Source organism: Podarcis vaucheri (genome assembly GCF_965113315.1).
Source record: "Podarcis vaucheri genome assembly, chromosome: 7".
In the NCBI taxonomy this organism is placed as follows: Eukaryota; Metazoa; Chordata; class Lepidosauria; order Squamata; family Lacertidae; genus Podarcis; species Podarcis vaucheri.
The window spans coordinates 24724161-24746601 of NC_138765.1; the positions used below are offsets into that span (position 1 = coordinate 24724161).

Sequence of the window (22441 nt, forward strand, 5' to 3'; positions counted from 1 at the left end):
AAGGAAGTCTGCAGTCAGGAACTGCTAGAATTTGTGGACAGTTGAACTGTTTGACGAACCTTTGAACTGCAGGAGACAGCTTCTCAGTGAAGTGCCGTCAGGTCATGGACCTACCAGACCTCCTGGGTCCATCTGGACAGGAAGGAGCATTAAGAGGGCTTCCTGTTTTAATTTAGCCTCACCTGAGCAACAAGGCCTTCCTGATTTCTGTCTGTCCTTGGTTCTGACTAAATGGCCCCACACCAACGGTTAGCCAACTTGGGTAGCTGACAGGCCCAATCTACTGCCCTCTCGGCCAGGGTCATGGATGCTTTTCAGCAGTGGGCAACAGTGCCATTTTTTAAGGGGAGCCAAGTTCAGCTCCCATCCTTGGTGACTGGCCACCATCTTAAGCTACTCAACATGTAATGCCCTGGCCCACAGAACTTTGAAATGTATTGATTTTATAATTCCATTGTCCAGGTAGGACCATACCTGACCTGGTTGGGAAGCGGGCAGAACAAACACCATGGTGAGGGCCTCCTGAAGTCTAGTGCTGGCCTTGTCTGGCGTGCACCTTGACCTTACCTTGCCGTTTTCCCCTTTGGTGCTGACTTAGCTCTTCATTCCTGACTCTGGACTCAGCCCTGACACAGGCAGTCAATGTGAAATCTGGAAGGCAGACAGCAGATACATTGCTCTCTAGTGGCAGCCTAGACTTTAGAAAGGATAAGTGACCTGGCTGCTGTTATCAGACAAACGTAGCGCTTGACCATATCCAGCAATGGTGCAAAGGACTTCTGTAGGCTCAACTGAACTTCCTATCTTATGTCCGCCAGGACACCCCCTCCATTACACCATCAAAATCATGTCTGGAGGGTTTGGGGACCCTTTGCAGCAGTTTTGGGGGTTGCACAGGAGGAAACGGAAGTCTCATTGTGCCAGCAGAACCCAGTTGGCAATGCAGTGGATGCAACCCTTAATTTTCTGTATATTACTAGTTCTTTTGATACTTCTTAAAATTATTTCCCATAAATAGAAAGGGGATCCTTGGGTCCTTGTCATCTGTTCATCACAGCCCGCTGCATTAAGCCACTTTGACAACCAGAATCTTCCATGTACCCTCCCTCCCTCCCCTCTAACCCAACCATCCTCTGGAGAGTAGCTTGACAAGTGGCCATAAATCACTGGTGCAGGCGGCTTCACCTTCCAGATTAGGCTAATTAGGTTCTTAATGGCCCTATTGAACACAGACCTCCACGCCAGATGCCCCCCCTCTCCACAGCCATTCGGAGCTTTTGGAATAAAACTCTTTAATGTAATTTTCAACTTGCTTTTCCTTGTATGATGGGAGCAGATACAACCCACAGACCTGCAATGGTCCCCAGCTTAGGAAATAGACAGTTTTGTCTCTGCCATCATAAAATAGTATAGAGTTGGTTCATTGACTAGATCACAGGGTTTTTTTAATTATTAAAATATATTATTGTACCTAGGGTTGTCAGGTCAGGAGCATCCGAGACACTTGAGATTTCAAGACCCAAACCTGAGACCTGGGGTGGCCTCTGGTGACTTGTTTTGCCTGAAGCATCTCTTCCTTGGTGGACCTCAAAAACATCTTGCTTGTGTTGGAGGCCTTGCTCATGGTTGCCCCACCTTCTCAAGTGAAGCAGGTGGCAACTTTTCCTGGCACCTTGTCTTTGAAAACCCTCCCTTTTGTCCATCTGTCAGGCTTCTTTTCTGTTGCTGAGTCCCATCTTTCCTCCTTGTAGCTCGAAGTGGCCTTACATATTTCTCCCCCTCCACCTTTTATCATCACAACAAACCTATGAGGTGAGTTAGGATGAGAGACATTGACTGGTCCCAGGCCATCCAGTGGCTGAATTAGGGATTCTGGCTTTTAAATGGGGTTTGGTGTGTGATACTTAAGTAGAATTGAGTTTTTGTTCTTGGTTTGCTTGCTCGTTTTATATTGATGGTTTTATCATATTGTTAGCTGGCTTGGAAATCCATGCAATTAAGAAGCAGGGTAGGTTGTAGAGGTGATGCAATGTGATAAATTTTGGGTTTTGACGTATTCATCTTTTATGGATAATAAAGGTCAGCCCTCTAGTTCTTCCTTTGTAATGTTCTTCCTCTGTAATGAAGGACTAGAGAACTGGACTTCAGTTATTTATCTAATTACATTTGTGATTCACTTTTCGTAAGGTATCTCGGAGTGATATCACAATAAATGGATCAGCAATAAAAACAATAGCATAATTTCATGTTTAAAGATGATATCATATACAACTAAAAGCAATTTCGTAAGTGAAAACAATTCCATAAATGAAAACACTTCCAGAAGTAAAAAAATAATTCCAAATCCAGTGCAGATGCAACCTGTTCTATCTTATTCAGTAAGACAGATAATTTGTGAAAATGTTCAGTGGAGCAAGTTAACTAAATAAATATTGAACCTGTGCTATCATCTGCTTTGAGCTAACTTGCCATGCCATCTTTGGAAGGAGTACAGTTGTACCTGGGGTTAAGAACTTAATTCAACTTGCTTCACTTAATTCATTCTGGAGGTCCATTCTTAACCTGAAACTGTTCTTAACCTGAGGTACCACTTTAGCTAATGGGGCCTCCCACTGCCACTGCACTGCCGCCGTGCGATTTCTGTTCTCATCCTGAAGCAAAGTTCTTAACCCAGGGTACTATTTCTGGGTTAGGGGAGTCTGTAACCTGAAGCATCTTGTAACCCAAGGTTTATATACGCTTCAGGTTACATGCTTCAGGATGAGAACAGAAATCATGCTTTGGTGGCGCGGCAGCAGCAGGAAGCACCATTAGCTAAAGTAGTGCTTCAGGTTAAGAAAAGTTTCAGGTTAAGAATGGACCTCCGGGGGGAGAAAAAAAAAAAAAAAAAAAAAAAAAAAAAAAGAATGGACCTCCGGAATGAATTAAGTACTTAACCTGAGGTTCCTCTGTATTATATTGTGTGACATTTGGTCCTGACCACACCCCTTCAGTACACATCATTGCTGCATCACACTGTTGACTCACGTTAAGCCTGTGGTCTACTAAGACCCCGAGATTCTGTTCACATGTACTACTGGCAAGACAGGTGTCCTTCATCTTATATTTTTGCAGCTGCTTCTTCCTGCCTAAGTGCAGAACCTTACATTTGTCATGACTGAAATTCATTTGGCCATATCCCCTGTTGCTTTCTGAAGCCGTTTGCTAAGGTGGGGGGGGGGTTTCCACAAGAGATACAAAGCATTAGCTCCCTATTTCCTTCCCTTCCTCCCCATGTAATTGGAGTGCTTCCCTCATCTTTTGATCTTGCTTACCCTTTTATATCTTTCCTGTGCTCACACCTCCCTTTAGACTGTGATTATTCCTAATGAATCCTCTTGTGCTGTGATGTATTTGCTCGACACTGGCCAATGAATCACTCCAACATCTCTGTCTGTAACTAATAGTCTGTGGGATTTCTCATTAATTATGTGCCTGTAACTTTGCTATTTTCTTTGGTGTGTGTATGTGGTAGGGGCATGTTCTGAGAGATGCCGCAGAATGTGTAAGTCTCTGTTCTGTCCTCACCCTTCCCCACTCCCTCTCTTACAGATCGCAGCCCTGGAGAGGCAAATATTCGACTTTCTGGGTTACCAGTGGGTGCCCATCCTGGCTAATTTTTTACACATCATGGCTGTCATCCTGGGCGTCTTTGGCACCATTCAGTACAGATCCAAATACCTCATACTGGTAAGTACAATGGATAGCCAGGAATAGCCATTTTGGTGCTCCTCCCCCCGATGTTGTTTGGACTTCCAACAGCCCCAACAACAAGGATGGGGAATATGTGGCGCTCCAGGTGTTACATACATTTTATGAAATAAATAGATAATCTCCTGACTGTAAAAAAAAAAAAAAGGAACAACCTCAGAGTGGTTTGGACTCCAGCTCCCACCAGACCAGAAAGTCAAGGAATCAAAAGTTGGGGGTGCAGTTTTCACTATTCAAGCTGAAGTACCACATTTTTCGCTCTATAAGATGCACCAGACCAGAAGACGCACCTATTTTTTGGAGGAGGAAAACAAGAAAAAAATATTCTGAATCCCAGAAGCCAGAACAGCAAGAGGGATTGCTGGGCAGCGAAAGCAGCGATCCCTCTTGCTGTTCTGGCTTCTGGGATAGCTGTGCAGCCTGCATTCGCTCCATAACACACACACACATTTCCCCTTACTTTTTAGGAAGGAAAAAGTGTGCCTTATAGAGTGAAAAATAAGGTAAATCCTTGCAGATTTGTCCTGAGGGGGTGCTGTCTCCCCATGATCTATGCTGAGGACAGCCACACAAATGTGTTTCTCCTCTCCAGAGAAAGTCTCACTGAGTTCTGGTTCCAAGTACCGATGGATCCTGAGGGAAAGAATAGGGTAAATATTTAAGCTTGCCAATAGCCGCTTCATGAGAAACATATTCTGTGTGGGGAATTGAAGGGGAGAAGGGTTATTGGATCTTATGACACAAGGCTGGGGCAGATCTTCATTAACGGATGAAGTCTGGCTTGCTCGAGCTTATCCAGGTCCACAGTCTTCGGTTGCTACAACCCTCTGAGGTAGGCTAGGGTTAGAGGCAGTGAATGTCCGAGGCTCACCCACTGAGCTTCATAGCTGAGTGGGGATTAGAACCCCAGTCTCCCAGGACTCAGTTCAATACTCTAACCCATGGATAGGCAACCTCAGGCCCGGGGGCCAGATGCAGCCCAATCGCCTTCTAAATCTGGCCCGTGGCCGGTCTGGGAATCAGCATGCTTTTACATGAGTAGAATGTGTCCTTTTATTTAAAATGCATCTCTGGGTTATTTGTGGGGCATAGGAATTCATTCATTTCACACCCACCCACCCAAAATATAGTCCGGCCCCCCACAAGGTCTGAGGGATAGTGGACTGGCCCCTTGCTGAAAAAGTTTGCTGACCCCTGCTATAACTCACGGATAGGCAACCTAAGGCCCGGGGGCCAGATCCGGCCCAATCGCCTTCTAAATCCAGCCCGCAGATGGTTTGGGAATCAGCGTGTTTTTACATGAGTAGAATGTGTGCTTGTATTTAAAATGCATCTCTGGGTTATTTGTGGGGCCTGCCTGGTGTTTTTACATGAGTAGTATGTGTCCTTTTATTTAAAATGCATCTCTGGGTTATTTGTGGGGCATAGGAATTCATTCTCCCCCCAAAAAAAGAAAAATATAGTCCGGGCCTCCACAAGGTCTGAGGGACAGTGGACCGGCCCCCTGCTGAAAAAGTTTGCTGACCCCTGCTCTAACCACTACACCACGGTGGCTCCCCCTGAAGAAACACACAAAAAAACACCAGACTGATGGAGAGCCAGAACATGTCTTTAGAGCAGCTCACCCCACAGTGTATTGTTAACTGTCGCTCTGCCCCTTTCTCTCCTTCTCTCCAGTATGCAGTGTGGCTCGTCCTTTGGGTTGGATGGAATGCATTCATCATCTGCTTTTACCTGGAAGTCGGACACCTTTCACAGGTAATTACCTCTGTAATCATACCGAGTGCACGCCCTTCTCGAACCACTGATCCGCCTGACAACCCAAGGCTTTTCCATCCATCATTTTTGCACTGCGATTGCTCAGTCAAATAGAGATGGGAGTTCAGGAGGTGGCTTTCATGTCAGGAAAGTGCCACGGCCATTTGGGGGAAATTCATTCCTCCTCTCGCTGGTGCTGATGTAGCCGAGCAGAATCGACTCATCAGGCCAGCGGGGAAATCCAAAACATTGCCGTGCAGTATAAATCGAGGGGTTTGTCAGTTTCTTTCTTATACTTACGGAACGTGTGCACCTTCCTCCCCAAGGAGCAAGACTTTTAGTGGGATGTGAACATGCTGCAAGGCATGAATGGTTAAATCCCCAGTCTAAAATACTCATGCTGTTCTTTTTTCTTTTTTAAAATAATTTTTATTGGTTTTTACATTTTTATCACAATCATATCATAACAAGTAATAACAAATTAACTCCCCCCCCCCCCATGAATTCCCTCAACTTCCCCTTCTGGTTTTTTCTCCCCCTGCTTGCAATACTGTGCTTCAATGTTATATTCTTTAAATTAAATATTGTTATAGTCTTCTCACTTTAACCTCGTCTTTATAGCTTCTATATTTACTTTGTTAGTTGTAAGTGTTTAGTCAAAACCTACTAGTGAGTCCATTTCTTTACATTGGTTCCGTAAATACAACATAAATGGTTCCCAGTCTTTTTTAAAATCTCTTTTGTCCTTGTCTACTCATGCTGTTCTACTAGGAAGGCAGAATGGGACTGAACAGCTGACTTTCCACTTTTGTTTAGCAAATTACTCTGCATCTAGGGGAAAGCTGAGAAGGTTTGCAAGGGAATAAGAATGCTAGTGGGTGGAAGGGAGGAAACATTTGGCTGGACCTTAGTGCTGGATCAATACCTGTTTATTGGGTGGTAATTCAACTAAGTTTTCTTCAGAGTAGACACAAGTAAATTATGAAATTAATGGACCTAACATAGTCATTCTTCTTAATTTCAATGAGCCTACTCTGAGTAAAACTTAGTTTGATACCATGCTTTAATTTTAGAGTCCAGTCCAAACCCCCAGTGTGTCACACTGGAAGTTGGGTGTGGATGGAGCAGCGATATTTTCTGTATTATTACATTTGCATCCCACCTTTCCAAGAAGTTCAAGATGGTATACACCAGGCATAGGCAAACTCAGCCCTCCAGATGTTTTGGGACTACAACTCCCATCATCCTTAGCTAACAGGATCAGTGGTCAGGGATGATGGGAGTTGTAGTCCCAAAACATCTGGAGGGCCGAGTTTGCCTATGCCTGGTGTACATAGTCCTCCTCATTGTATCATCACAACAGCCCTGCAAGGTTGAGGGTGAGTGACTGGCCCAAGGCTACCCCATGAGCTTCATGGCTGAGTGGGGATTTGAACCCTGGACTCCCAGGTCCTAGTCCAACACTAATCACTACAGCACACTGTTCCGCGTAAGACATACTGTCCATGTAGCCATTCCAGAGTCACATAATAAGAGGATGTAAGATGGTTTCCTGATCAATCTTTAGAAGCCCTTCTGAGTATCTTCCTTGAGGGGATCAATGCATTTGTTACTGAGCAGATGGCAAAATATCTAAATGTTGTTGTGCATTTTAGATCTTTAGCAGAATCACACAGTCAGTTGCATCTGCCCTACTTAATGCTGGCATAAGGAAGTCATTTTCAACAGGGTTGATGTTTTGTGGAGTGGCAGACGTCACTCCTCAGTGCTTGTGAACAGGTTAAAGTGCTACACAGAAAGGCATTTGGCCAGAATGGCAACTTAAACTGTTGGAATATGCGCAGCTTGCGGATCTAACCTATAGAATAAGAGAACAAGAAGAGCATTCATTTAAAGAAGATTGGAAAATGTTTATTGAATATATGGGGAGTAATTGTGTACACTTGAAAATGTTGGCAGCTTTAAGATAAATTCAATAGTGTAAATAAGTTTTGATGGAAGTAACAATGGAATACTGAATGGCTTAGTTTATATAAAATATGCAGGGATCTATGATATGCAAAATGAACCATGGAAAGAGAAGAAGGGAAGTCACTGATATATTAAGGTTGTCAATTTAGATTCTAAATTGTAAAACAGAAAATTTGATAAAAATTATATATAAAAAGGGGGAGGGAGGCAATTGGCCCCCAGTCAACAAAAGAGCATAGGAATCTACCTTAAACCAAGTGAGTACATTGGTCAATCTAGCTCAGAATTGCCTGCACCGACCAGCCGATAATATCCAGGATTTTGGACCGGCTACATTTCCAATCCCACCTGGAGATGCTGGGGACTGAACCTGATGCTGAACCCAGAAGCAGTTCTCTTTGTGGTGGGGGACAGAAACACTATACTATCTTCTCAGAAGATGGGCAGCTGTTGCTTACAAGGAGGAAGAGGTGACAGAAAGGCTGCGCGGTGCAAAAGCGCCAGCAGGATTGGAGCAGCGGCTGGTTGCAGCTGATGGGAGTTGTCGTTCCAAACTTCTGGAAGGCACCAAGTTGGGGAAGGCAGACTTAAGGTCTTAAAAATGTGGATCTGTGTATAGTTCTGGTTTCCTCGCCTTAAAAGGACATTGTAGAATTGGAAAAGGTTTGGAAAAGGGGAACCAAAATCATTAAGAGGAGGAAGAGATTCCCCTATGAAGAAAGGCTGCAATGTTGGGGACTTTTTAGTTTAGATTCGCAAGGGTGCCCAAACTTTTTTCAAAGAGGGCCAGATTTGATGAAGTGAACATGCATGAGGGCCGACCAAAGTTGTTGAGCTTTTTTCACCCCAGGACATATACTGCCATGGGGGCCGGATTAAATCAACCAGCAGGCTGGATTAGACCCCCGAAACCGGCTTTGGACATGCCTTTGAAAAGGTGACACAATAGAAGCTAATAAAATTTGGCATGGCACAGGGAGAGAAAACTTCTCCCTCTTTCAGAAGACCAGAACTTGTGGACATCCAATGAAGCTGAATGTCAGAAGTTTCAGGACAGATAAAAGAAAATACTTCTTCATGCAACGCATAGTTAAACTATGGAACTCCCTGCCACAGGAGGCAGTGATGGCCACCAACTTGAATGGCTTTAAAAGAAGATAGGACAAATTCATGGAGGAGAGGGCTATTGATGGCTACTAGCCATGAAGGCTGAGCTCTGCCTCGAGCTAGAGGCAGCAGTGACCCGATGCACTTGGGAGGCTACACTGGAACACTTTTGACTATCATGTGCCCAGGAGCTTCTTACTCCTGAGAGTCCCTGGACCCCTCCTGACCAGTGTATTCTGCACCACGCCACTGATGTATATTGCATTAGCGATGGATTTATAATGGACCATCCAGACATTCTTTAGTTGTGCTGTGGTGCTTCCCCAGTGCTACTCCATTGCTGCCATCTGCAGGGGGCACTTTTAGCACTGGAGTGCAATAAAAGTGGGGCAACTCACCACTGCCACTGAAACAAATGTGAAATAAAATGTTGCAGGGCTTCAACAGGACGCTACATGCACTGATTTCAATTCAAGCAGGGTGTCTGCTCCCAAACCTTTGCAGGCACCAACAGTTTGGAAAGCAGGACCATGTAGAACTAGCCTGGTGCTATCAGGAGCACAAATAATCATGAATGCACCTCTGGATTGCGGGGGGAGGCGGCGGCTTGTGTCATATGCTCTTTAGAGGGACTGTAGCTTTTAGGACAATCACCTTTGTGAAGAGATTTCAAACAAGGAGCTTGTCCTGGAGCTGTATCTGTGATGAAAGCAGCTCTTGAAAGTGAAACGAAAGCCCTTTGTCAAATTGTCTTCTTTTTTCTATTCTGTTTTGCTGAACAGGCCAGACATATTGATTAGAGCCAGCCGTTCCTGGAAGGAAGCCCAAAACTGGCACTACTGTCTCTATCATATTTCAGAACGAGCCTTTCCCACATGCGTGTGTGTGTGTGTGTGTGTGTGTGTGTGTGTGTGTGTGTAATATTTAGACTGTGTCCTGGTTCCGTCCGGGGAGCCACAGTTGCCCTAGGCCTTGCTGGAGGCAAGAAAGAGGGTTTCTGTGTGTGTCTTTGCTTATCCAATCTGTGGCCCATCTCATTCTAAAGGAAGCATAAAAAGGAGAATGGAAAGCTGTGCACTCTTCGTCCATCTAGCTCAGGATTGACCAGCTCTTCAGGGTTTTCGATGGAGGATATTGCCAGTCCTAACCGGAAGTGCAAGGAAGTGGACATGTTAAGCAGATCCCATATACAGTATCAGAGGTTTTCAACCTTTTTGAGTCTGCGGCTCCCTTAACCAACTACATGCTTTCTGCGGCACCCCTGTGGGGCTCAGGAGACCCTTGCCTACAAAGCTGGCAGCCTCTCATCCTTTCTCAAAGACCCTCCCTTGTGGAGTGTTCCCTCAGCCTCCTCTCCCCTCCCCTGTCCTTGGGAGTCCTCTGGGCAGCCGCAGTTGCTGCCCCCCTTGCCCCAAAGAGAGGTGCCTCCTCACACTGACCCACAGGGGCCTGGGAAGCACCCCTGGCCAGCCCCAGAGGCACCATTCTCCTGGGGAGCTTGTAGCTAGGGCTGCTGCAACAAAGAGGCAAAGACACAAGGGGACATCAGAGGAGAGAGGGAAGGAAAGAGGGACAGAGGGAAACAGGGACAGATGGTACCTTGGGGTGCCATCATTCAAGGCACCCCAGGGTACCACAGCGCACTGGTTGGAAACCACCACCATATATCCATAGATAACTCGTTCTCCAAGATTGGAGACTTCTGTATCCCCAAACAGCACCATTCACAGTCAGGAGTGATTCGTCAACAGGTTTGGGGTGTCATCAGGGTTTGCAGAAGTACAAAAAGAGCTTGGAGAAAAAATCCTAGTGGGAAAAGACCCTCCCACAAGCCAGCCAGTGCCCACAGAATATGGACTGAATGTTGCAGGTGGTGAGGATGGAATGGAGTGTTATGGAACAGGGCAGGGGTGGTTGGAACCCTAAGCAGGAGCACTCCACACTACAGTGTTTTGTGGCAATTCCCACTTTCAAAATGCAAGTAGTTCATTATAACATTCACTGGATATATTTGCAACCCAGGAAGAACTCAGTGGGTTCCCTGCCCCATCTGACCGGGTGCGGTATAACAGTAATAGTAATGGTAATAATATTAGGTAAAAAAGGTAAAGGACCCCTGGATGGTTAAGTCCAGTCAAAGGTGACTATGGGGTTGTGGCGCTCATCTTGCTTTCAGGCCGAGGGAGCCGGCGTTTGTCCACAGACAGCTTTCCAGGTCATGTGGCCAGCATGACTAAACCACTTCTGGCACAATGGGACACTGTGATGGAAACCAGAGCGCACAGAAACACCATTTATTCAGGGAAGCTTTTAATGTATGATATTTTAGTGTTTTTTGGTTTCTGTGGAAGCCGCCCAGAGTGGCTGGGGAAACCCAGCCAGATGGGCGGGGTACAAATAATAAATTATTATTATTATTATTTACCTTCCTGCCACAGCAGTACCTATTTATCTACTTGCACACGTGTGCTTTCAAACTGCTAGGTTGGCAGGAGCTGGGACAGAGCAACGGGAGCTCACCCCATTGCACGGATTCGAACCACTGACCTTCCAATTGGCAAGCCCAAGAGGCTCAGTGGTTTAGACCACAGTGTCACTCGCGTCCAATAGTAATAGTAAATAGTAAATGGTAATAGTATTACAAATAGTAGTAGTAGTAGAATATGCCCAAGGAGAATAATAGTCTCTTCATTCATAGTCTCTTGCACATTCATTCATTCATTCATTCATTTAGAATTTTGATGCAACATTCAGCTTTTGCTTTTTTTTTTGGCAGGCTCAAAGCATCCATAGAAAATAACACTGCTGAATGCAGTGGTGCATTTGGTGTTGTAAGTGGGCACTTGGAAACTGTTCCATATGCTTCTGCCAACGCTCCATGACTTCCGCCACCAGCTACTTTTCCTTGTGGCTCCAGAAAGTCAGAACGACCTCAGCCATGCCAATTTGATCTGAGTTTCTGGAGCCTGTAGTTGGGAATCACAGCTTGTCATGAGAACCTCTGTTGCCTTTGTTAAATGCTCCGGGACAATCGTGGCAGATGGATGGAATGCATCTCTCCCTGAAAGCTCCCTCTGAAAGGCCAGTGCCAGGAGGCAGCCATACAGGGGCAGCTGTCTCGTAATATGTTCTGCTGGCTGGTTGTGAAGCTGGGCTGACTTGATTATTGAAGGTCCTGGCAGGTAAACAAAGCAAGGCAGAAATCCCTTCTGCGACTAGAGCCCTGCAGTCAATATTGTGTTCTACTGCGGATGGAGGGACAGAAGCTCTGACAAGGGTTTTTATTATTACTACTACTACTACTACTACTACTATTTATTTATATTGTCGAATGAGTTTCGCCAACTCGGAAGAACATTTCCTACACATGCATAGAATTTAAGGTTTCTAGGTGGCAGTGGCATAGATCCTTGCTTTGAGGACTGAGTACTGAGAAGTACTGTTTTGGGGGGACAGGGGGCAGGCTGGTGTGGAGGACTCCCTGGTCCTGAATGGTGTAACTGTGCCCCGAAGGAGCAGCTGTGCAGCCTGGGAGTCATTTTGGACTCCCAGCTGTCCATGGAGGCACAGGTCAATTCTGTGTCCAGGGCAGCTGTCTACCAGCTCCATCTGGTACGCAGGCTGAGACCCTACCTGCCTGCGGACTGCCTCGCCAGAGTGGTGCGTGTTCTAGTTATCTCCTGCTTTGACTACTGCAATGCACTCTACATGGGGCTACCTTTGAAGGTGACTCGGAAACTACAACTAATCCAGAATGCAGCAGCTAGACTGGTGACTGGGAGTGGCCACCAAGACCATATAACTGTTAGGATATTTCCGTTCCACCTTAAAAGGGAGCAGGCTTTGAGAGTCACAGAGTCTGCGTATTTCCTGTTCACAGGATGTTTATGTTTTCTGTTGCTTTCGTTTTCTCTCTGTGTGTCTGGAGACACTGATGCAGGCAGTCATGTCTTTCTTTGTTCTGATCAACGCTGAATAAAACTTGTAAATAATGCTCTCCTGCGTGCAACTTTTGCTGTGAATTATCTGCTGACAGAGTGTGCATGAGCTCTGGAATGTGGCAAGATATTTTCTAGAAACTCATGTCGCTAATTGCTGATACTGCGTGCCTACGGGAGATCGATGGATCGTCCGGCAGCCGGCTTGGGGGCCATGATGGACTTTGTCTCCCTGGCAGTATCCCAACAATAACACCAGTCTTGAAAGACCTACATTGGCTCCCAGTACGTTTCTGAGCACAATTGAAAGTGTTGGTGCTGACCTTTAAAGCCCTAAATGGCCTCGGCCCAGTATATCTGAAGGAGAGTCTTCACCCCCATCATTCAGCCCAGACACTGAGGTCCAGCTCTGAGGGCCTTCTGGAGGTTCCCTCACTGCGAGAAATGAGGTTACAGGGAACCAGGCAGAGGGCCTTCTTGGTAGTGGAACCCTCCCTGTGGAACACCCTCCCATTAGATGTCAAGGAAATAAACAGCTATTTGACTTTTAGAAGGCATCTGAAGGCAGCCTTGTTTAGGGAAATTTTTAATGTTTGATCTTCTATCGCTATTATTATTATTCTATTGGGAGCGGCTGGGGTATAAATAAATTATTATTATTATTATTATTATTATTATTATTATTATTATTATTATTATTATTATTATCTTGCTTTCCTGTGTCTTGCTTCCTTAGGACCGAGACTTCATCATGACCTTTAACACATCGCTGCATCGCTCATGGTGGATGGAGAACGGGCCTGGTTGCCTGGTGACCCCGGTGATGAACTCCAATCTGGCCCTTGAAGACCATCACGTCATCACAGTCACTGGGTGCTTGCTTGATTATCAGTATATTGAGGTGGTGAGCAGTGCAATGCAGATATTCCTTGCGGTAGGTGGTACCAGCATCCGTCTCCAGCTGACTCTTCCACCACACTGATCCCTAAAAAACAACTGAGACACTGAAGGTGATTCTGCCCACAAATTTCACACCCATAAACACTAGACTTATAGAATGGGTTTGCTTCTGATTCCTTTCTTTTTGTCTGGGGAGCCACAGAGGTCTTCTGGCTAGGAAGAGCATATTAAAATGTCTGTATTTATTTGTTTACTTTCGACTTTAAAAAAAAATCTGCCAAGAAGCCAAGCATTCCATTTCAGTTCCCTGGCACTTTGTGCTACTAGCGGTCTCCAATTTGCTCCCCGCAAGTTTGTATGAAATGAAAAAGTAACAGCAACCTGTCTTTGGGAAGGTGAGTCTGGAGGTGTAGATAAATTTGAGGGGCTTCAAGCCCTATCCACCCATTCCCCAGTTGAAAAAAAAAGTCATCAAAATAAAATTTAATTTCTTCACCAGACACTTGACAGTGCATTTCTAGACCAATTAGTCATGTTGAGTTCAGTTCCTAAATCCCTGGCATGAGAAAAAAAAGGAAAACAGTGATCCTGTCTAGAATGAAAGATGCAGAAGGTTGAGAAATGGACTGTGGGATAAACAGTTGGGTTGCAATTCTCTCTGCACACTTACCTAGGAGTAAGTCTGCTGTATTCCGTGGGGCATCCTTCTGAGCTGACATTCCTTAAAATACAAGCAAGGAGATCCTTAAAAAGAAATAGCACAAAGGCAAGAATATATATATTTTTTTATTTTGACAAACGAAGGAGGGCAAAGACACAGGGAAACATACACAGGGAAATGAACATAGTGCAAAAATAACTGGTATTGAGAGAGCAAATCATATGTCCTAGAGGATGGAAAGCAAGAATGAAAAGCAACAGACCCAGAACTCAACCTTGAGGTTAAGGCCAAACTGCTAGCTATGCTGGAAGATGTTTTATTGATATTGTTTCCCTTACAAAATGCGGTTTTGGAGGCTCCTTGTTTGATCAGTGAAGGAGGGGTGGGGGAGCGATTGATCCTCTCTCTCGTACTGTTTTCCTCTAAATTAGGAGCGCACGGCTCCTGTTTTTAACCGGTGTGCAGTGGCTTCTGGTGCACCTTGGAGCTCAGTTCAAGGGTGCTGGTGAAAATGGCTTGGGACTAGGATGCTTAAAGAGAACTATTATTTCCTGCATCTATCTTTCTCAAACATTTAAGATCTGCATCAGGTTGTTGTTCTTCTTGTTACAAATTATTACCTGCCTGTCACTCTTAAGGTCCCAGGGCAGGTTACAACAATTAAAATACAACATTGTAATTTTAACAATGCAGTATTACACAATACAAAAACAAAACGTTTTTGTGATTGACATTGACTTTTTCAGGTTCTTTTAGTAACCCTTAGGCTTGATTATTGCAATACCTCTAGCTCACATGACAGTAAACTAGGCCAGGCCTCTTTTTAAGTTGTAGATAATTTTGGTGGCGTCTAACTTGCCCAGAGGGGTGCTCAGCTGGCGCCAGGCTTGTGCAGAACTTGTCTGAGGCCCAAGGCCAGAGTCCCCAATCAGCTGGAAGGGACAGGCTGGTATACCGGCCATAGCTGGCAAAAGGCACCCTCAGACATTGCCATCCCCTGAGCGTATAAAAGCAGCAACAGGTCAAGGAGCATCCTTCAGCCTGCAGACCTGATTCGGGATGGGGGGGGGAGGAATGCACAGGATTTAGCTGGGCCTGGATATCAGCACATTTAATGCACACACAAAAAATAGTAATCTGCAGGTTGATTCCTTTGTTAAAGCTCATTGGAAAGTCACAGAGAAGCAAGCAAGCTTTGGAATTCAGTACAGTGGTACCTCTGGTTGCAAACAGGATCCGTTCTGGAGGCCGTTCACAACATGAAAATAGCGCAACCCGCAGCGGCATGTCTGCGCAAGCGTGGGTTGCGATTTGCCGCTTCTGCGCATGTGCGAGTGGCGAAACCCGCAAGTAACCCTTCCCAGTACTTCCGGATCACCGCGGGACATGACCTGAAAGAATGTAACATGAAGTATGACTGCACAGTAGTAAATAACAACAACAACAACAATTTATACCCCACCCATCTGGCTGGGTTTCCCCAGCCACTCTGGGCAGCTCCCAACAGACTATTAAAAACATGATAAAACATTACACATTAAAAACTTCCCTAAACAGGGCTGCCTTCAGATGTCTTCGAAAAGTCAGAGAGTTGTTGATTTCCTTGACATCTGATGGGAGAGCGTTCCACAGGGCGGGCGCCACTACCGAGAAGGCTCTCTGCCTGGTTCCCTGTGGCTTCACTTCTCGCAGGGAGGGAACTGCCAGAAGGCCCTCAGAGCTGGACCTCAGTGTTCAGGCTCAATGATGGGGGTGGAGACACTCCTTCAGGTATACTGGGCCGAGGCCGTTTAGGGCTTTAAAGGTCAGCCCCAACACTTTGAATTGTGCTCAGAAACGTACTGGGAGCCAATGTAGGTCTTTCAGGACCGGTGTTATGTGGTCCTGGTGGCCACTCCCAGTCACCAATCTAGCTGCCGCATTCTAGATTAGTTGTAGTATCTGGGTCACCTTCAAAGGTAGCCCCATATAGAGCAGATTGCTGTAGTCCTAGCAGGAGATAACTGCTCTCCATCCATTGTGTGGGTTGTTCAACAACAACAAAAAGCCCAAACAAACAACGGCAACAAAAATGGGAGGGGGAGGGGGTTTATGGAAGTAAAAATTCTCCTGGACTAGATCAATAGCGCAGTCCTATGCATGCCTAGGCAGAAGCAAACCCCCTTGAGTTCAATGGGATTTATTCTCCACGTGTGGTCCCAGTAAGCACAATACATCTCAGCCAGCATTTTCTTGCCCCAATCCCTGGCTTTTGTTTCTGATACCCAGCTGAGGAAGGGTGCTAATGAACTCCAAAACTGGCTCGCTTCTCTTTCACTTTGAAGTTGAGCCCAATCATGGTATTGCTCTTGATCTTGGGGGCCAATGTGGCTGCCTGCGATTTTGCGTGTGCGATTTGATTAAGCTATTCAGCCTCATCTTGACCATTTATGATTCTCGCCGAACTGCCGCTGCTTTTTCCTTGCTTTCAAATAATTCGCTTTTCTCCCTCTCTTTTTCTTCCTTTTCTTTTAAAAAAATAATTTTATATTTTGAAGCTCTTCGGATTTGTTTACGCCTGCTACGTCAGCAAAGTGTTTATGGAGGAAGAAGACAGCTGTAAGTACCTTTCATCTACTAATAATTGGAGATTACTTGGCTATGGAGTACTCCATTTAGGGGTAGAGGGAGTGTGGCATGTAGCTCAAACTGTTTATATGACGCAGTAATCGAATATGGTTCAAATGCCACCTTGGTGGCCTAGCAGGGATTTTGAACCTGTGTTGTTTAGTCGTGTCTGACTCTTCGTGACCCCGTGGACCAGAGCAAGCCAGGCACTCCTGTCTTCATTTTGAACCTAGGTCTGCCCAATTTAAATCCACCATACTTATTAACCCATGGGTAGGCAAACTACTGGATCCGACCCAATCGCCTTCTAAATCTGACCCACGAACAGTCCGGGAATCAGCATGTTTTTACATGAGTAGAATGTGTCCTTTTATTTAAAATGCATCTCTGGGTTATTTGTGGGGAAGAGGAATTCGTTCATTCCCCCCCCTTCAAAATATAGTCCTGCCCCCTACAAGGTCTGAGGGACAGTGGACCGGCCCCCTGCTGAAAAAGTTTGCTGACCCCTGACCGCTACCCTAGATGGACTCCCTGTGTTTTGTGGGTACCAATTCGTGTGGGGTTGGTAGTAAACAGGGAGATAAAAGCTTCTTTTATTTATTACATTTATACTTCACTTACCCTTCAAAGAAACTCAAGATGGTGCCTGTGGTGCTTTCCCCTCACTCTCTCCTCACAACAGTCCTGTGAGGTCGGTTCTGAGAGAGAAAAAGACACTGCATTCCAGCAGGCAGATGCTAAAGGTTTCTACATTCCTCCCCTTCCAATTCTCTCCATCCCGACAAGCAAAAGGCAGTATCTGTGTTCAAGGACACATTCCAATGAGGCGAAACCACTGGGGCAGCACAGAGCAGGGCCTGGGGAGAGTCCTGGGGGCCACACAGAGAAGCCTGAAGGGCCACATTAGCCCTACGGGCTGGATTTCCCCACCTCTGCTCAACGCCATTCTGCTCCGATGCCTGCGGAGGAAGGCTGGAGTCCCAGTTTGCAAAAGAACAATGAATGTATCCTCTAGCACGGTTAATTCGGAAATGTTTCTGCAAGCAAATCACCTTGCCAGCCTGTGGCTCATGTTCAGATAACATTCTAAATAGATGTAGCGGAAAATTAAAACCTTTTGTGTAAAACAGGACACTGCCTAGCCATTGTAATAAGTTGCTTGGAATATATTTGAAGCTGGCAGAGGCTTATTTGCTCCTGATAGCTTCCAAACGGTAGCATCTGACACAAATGAAATTATTAATAAAGTTTACACATGAAAAAACCCATTTAGGGAGCAGCAAATTATACGGATCCTCCTACGCAGAGCTTGGAATACAGGCGGAAGCTGGTCCTTCCCTGCACGTTTGTCTTTCCTAACAAACTTCAGAGAGAGCTCTCGGCTTTGACAGTCATTCATTTAATTCCAAATCTAATCAGACAGTCCATTATAAAAAGAAGAGACTCAAGCTCAGCTATGGCAAAATTAATATTAGAAGTGTAACAGAAGCAGCTCTGAATGCCTCTCACACAATATGGAATGGAAAGTCAGAAGACCAGGCTGGAAAGGGGGACATCATTGCTCTATCTATGTATCTATATTGCAAAACAGTTTAAAAACAGTACAGTGGTACCTTGGTTCTCAAACTTAATCCATTCCGGAAGTCCGTTCCAAAACCAAAGCGTTCCAAAACCAAGGCGCGCTTTCCCATAGAAAGTAATGCAAAATGGATTAATCTGTTCCGGACTTTTAAAAACAACCTCTAAAACAGCAATTTAACATGAATTTTACTATCTAACAAAACCATTATGAAAGCAATAATCATTGTACTGGACTGTAAAATAAATAAGACAGTATTGTAGATGATAAAAATTTAAATTATTATTTTCTTACCTGCACTGATGATCGTTATTGTTTGGATGGGGGGCTTTTATCCATTTCCGCAGTCATACAATCAATCAATCAATCAGTAGCTGAACTGGGTTCCACACAGTCACAAAAACAAATTAACTGAAAAAGTCTCAAAAACGAAAAACACAAAATAAATAGCAAAAACAAAAGTGCCAAACTTAATCTGTTCCCGAAGTCCACTTGACTTCCGAAATGTTCGAAAATCAAGGCACAGCTTCTGATTGATGCAGGCGCCCTGGAAACAATAGCCAACAGCTGCATCGGACGTTCGGCTTCCGAAAAACGTTCAAAAACCGGAACACTTATTTCCAGGCTTTCGGCGTTTGAGTAGCAAGGTACCACTGTAATGTCAAGGCTGCCAGAAATAGTGTCTTTCAGCAATCAAATTCATGAGAAAACAGATGTTTTTTTTTAATTCCTCTTGAAAGACAGTAATGAGGGAGACAAATGAACCTCACCAGGTGGAAAAGGGGCCTCAAAAATGATGATAATAATCAAGGAGTTGGGTTAAGAAGCAAAAATCTCTAGAGACACTTCTGCAACGTCCTTTGTGTGCACACCATATATTTAAAGCACATGGCTTTCCCTCAAAGAATCCTGGGAGCTGTAGTTTGCCCCCACTCACCAAGCTATACTTTCCAATACCCTTAACCAACTACAGTTCCCAGGATTCTTTGGGAGGGGTCAAGCGCTTTAAAAATGCATGGTGTGTCTGCAGCCTCCGCTGCCACGTTTTGTGTGTTGCTGCTTTTGTTGTTTGGTCTGTTGAACCTGAACTGTTTGATATGAATGCTTACTCCTCGTTTTTCACCCCGCAGTTGATTTCATTGGGGGATTTGATTCATATGGCTACCAGGCACCCCAAAAGATGTCACACTTGCAGCTACAGCCTTTGTATACGTGAGTATCTCTCATCTGTGGGGATCAGGGATGCATGGGGGCTGCTAGACAATGCCCTTACCTAGATCCTCTTCCCTCTGTGTTGAGAGAAGCCATATGTGTCCCCTTCACTAAACACTGCACCTATCCTGCCACTGGCACTATGGGCTGCCATATGAGGGTGAAATGTTCAATGGGGAGGGGATGCACATCAGTCCATGAAATTTATGTGAGATATTGAACCACGTGCAATCTAAGCCACATGTAAACACAACCACCCTATTTATTTAAACCAGATTTATATACTGCTTGATCATCAAAAGCAGTGTATATAAGATATCAAATTGTTGATAAAATCAGATGTTGGAAACAAGTTAGCCTTTAAGCACCTCTTATAGATTGACACAGACAGTCCTGAGCTCTGACGCTTAGGGATGTATTCAACTTAAGTTTTACTCAAGAGTAGACCCGTTGAAACCAATGGGCCTAACAGAGTCCTCTCCATTAATTTCAATGGGTCTGCTCTAAGCAAGACTAGCGCTGGATACAACACTTAATTTTTAATACCGTTTTTAGGAAATTGCATTGAATACCATTGGGTGTATCTTTTAAACAGTTTTTATGTAGAGCGCTTAGAACTGTCTAGCATATAAAAATATTGTACATAAATAAGAATGAATGACTGAAGGCATGAAAAAATTGAATGGGCCCTGTTTCATTCAGGTTTTTTGAATGGTTCTGAATTTAACTCACTGCCCTTAATAGTGTTTGCTGAAGCTTTGTTGCCAGCCCTGGACTAAATCTGATGCCTTTGCTCTGTTTTGCTCTTTTAGCTCTGGATAACTGTTTCCTTAACTACAGTGAGCTGGCCCCTGGGGACGTTTGCAAAAAAACGCAAGGCAAGCAGGGTGCCGAATATGATAAAATGATTCCAAAGCCAAATGGCAGTCACCTCCTCTGGAGATCTGGTGTGGCCTGAAATCCCGCCCAGAGACAACACAGTGACTCTTCCTGGGTTCATTTCCTCCCCTCCTTTCTCTTTAACTCCTTCATTTGAGTGGCCACAGAGAGTTTTCATGCACCTGGAAGATGATTCTGGCACAAGTTCTTTCTGCTCAAGACTGAGGAACCAAAAAGAAGCTCGACGCTCCACCTGCTGGCCAGTGTTTGTAGTGGTGCTGGTAACTCCAGCGAATTTTTTAAAAAGGAAAATCAAGCAAGGGCAATATTACGTTCCAGAGAGGGCAAGGAAAAGCCCTATTTTTAAGGAAGACCTTTTTCGGGTTTTGAAGTGTTGCTCTTTATTACTTTTTTTTTTAATTGTTCCGGATCACTTCCTGTTGTCCCATTTGCTTCTGTGCAAATGGCTTTGCAATGTGGCACAGGCTGCGAGAGAATCCATACATTGCAATAAAGAGTGAGATAGATATATATCTGACATCTGGAAAGGGGAGGCTTCGTTAGGTCTGAAATCTGTTCTTCCCACTCCCAGCCCCCGTACACCCAAGGTTTCCCAATTCCGTTTACTATTTAAATGAGCATCAGTTAAAAATCCAACTCCTGGTAACCGCTGGAGAAGACAAAATAGTTCTTTGATCATGGAGACAGAACTGAATATATGCGTACTGTGACAAATGTGTGGGTTTATTTCGGAGCTGGTTTTGCATCCCAATGATTCCAAGTTTATATGTTCGAATCCAGTGGGAGCTATTCCATTAGGCCAAAAGGGGAGGTGCTCCACCAACCTCAACCTGCTTTCAGTCAGCCCCTCCTTCATCTCAGTATTGCCCCTTGTAGAACTCAGCGAGGAGGAGGACGGGAGCCAAACCTAGAATTAGTTGCCTGTGGCTGTCTTTGGCTCTGGCTCTGCCTGCTGTGGCTGGCTCTGCCCACCATTAGTCCCCTTGTCCTAACAGTCCCAATGGGTACCAGCCACCACTGGGAGACATAGTGTTTCCAAAAGGGTCCTGAGAACCATTTCCGGGAACACGATAAATGCCTTCCAAAGGGCCAGAATCTCATCAGCTGGTTTCTCTTTCTTATTTTCTTTCTGTAAATTGGTGGTGGAAAGAACCCTCTTTCCTCCAAGTGCCCTACTTTCTCAACATCTCAGTGCTGGACGCTGCAGGGTCAAGAATTTTTGCAGCCTTCTCTAACCTGGTGCTCTCTAGATGCTGCTGGCCTACAACTCCCATCATCTAGGACCACTGGTGGAAATGGAGATCTAACAACATCTGGAGAGCATGGTAGGGTGAGGAAGGCTGCCGTAAGTTTTCATAGCCTCTATCTATCTATCTGCCCAAACACACAAAAGCTTGTTCAGAATTGGTCGCAGCTGCCTCATTCTGACACCAGGCAGTTCCCAGTAGTGGCTGGTGGCACTCGCCACACCTCCCATCACCAGCATCACTGTAGCTTACCAGGCATAGGCCACGGTAAGGGTGGTGCAGTGCAAATGCACCAGTAAAGAACACCAGATTGACTCTAGTAGTGTGTTTGCGCCACACAGGCATTGCCACCGCCTTGCCCTTCTTTTTCCTGCTAAGCTGAAGGCCAGGTAAGCACCACTCCCACCATGTGCTGACCACCATTGCCAGTCCTTGTCACTCCAAACTAAAGTCATCGCTACCAAGCCATGTTCATAATGCCATTATATTCCCAGGTGTGGGCTTCCAAGGAAAAAAGTTCTCATTTAGCTCTTCAACATTAAAGTTGTGGTTTTAGTCATGTATTCCTATTTACAAAAATTCTCATCCTGAGGTTGGAAGCCTCAGTTATTGTTTCACACAGACTTTTTCTTGTAAAGCTCCATACACAGAGCAGTCCCATTGAAATTGATGGACCTAACTTAGAGATGGTCCTTACTTTCAGTGGGTCTTCTCTGAGCAGGACTAGCACTGGATACGCCCCATACCATTTCAATACCCACTGTGTATGCCTGACTTCCTTCCCACTTCACTATGCAAAAGACCGATAGAC

General features: G+C 45.1%; 1 protein-coding gene across 4 annotated transcripts in view; it reads left to right on the plus strand.

The window, feature by feature from the left end:
• NKAIN1 (sodium/potassium transporting ATPase interacting 1) overlaps positions 1-20438 on the plus strand; it is a gene marked incomplete at its 3' end in the record, with an annotated part of 54905 nt that extends 34467 nt beyond the window's left edge. For 2 of the 4 annotated variants that reach the window (XM_082232149.1, XM_082232151.1), the window contains exons 2-7: positions 3592-3729; positions 5428-5508; positions 13261-13458; positions 16623-16683; positions 19402-19483; positions 20296-20438. In XM_082232149.1, the coding sequence (XP_082088275.1) occupies positions 3592-3729; positions 5428-5508; positions 13261-13458; positions 16623-16683; positions 19402-19483; positions 20296-20305 (570 nt within the window). Of the gene's footprint in view, positions 1-3591; positions 3730-5427; positions 5509-13260; positions 13535-16622; positions 16684-19401; positions 19488-20295 lie in introns of those variants that run through there. The other 2 variants (XR_014221816.1, XM_082232150.1) reach the window with 2 other exon arrangements.
• Between the last annotated feature and the right edge of the window lie 2003 nt (positions 20439-22441).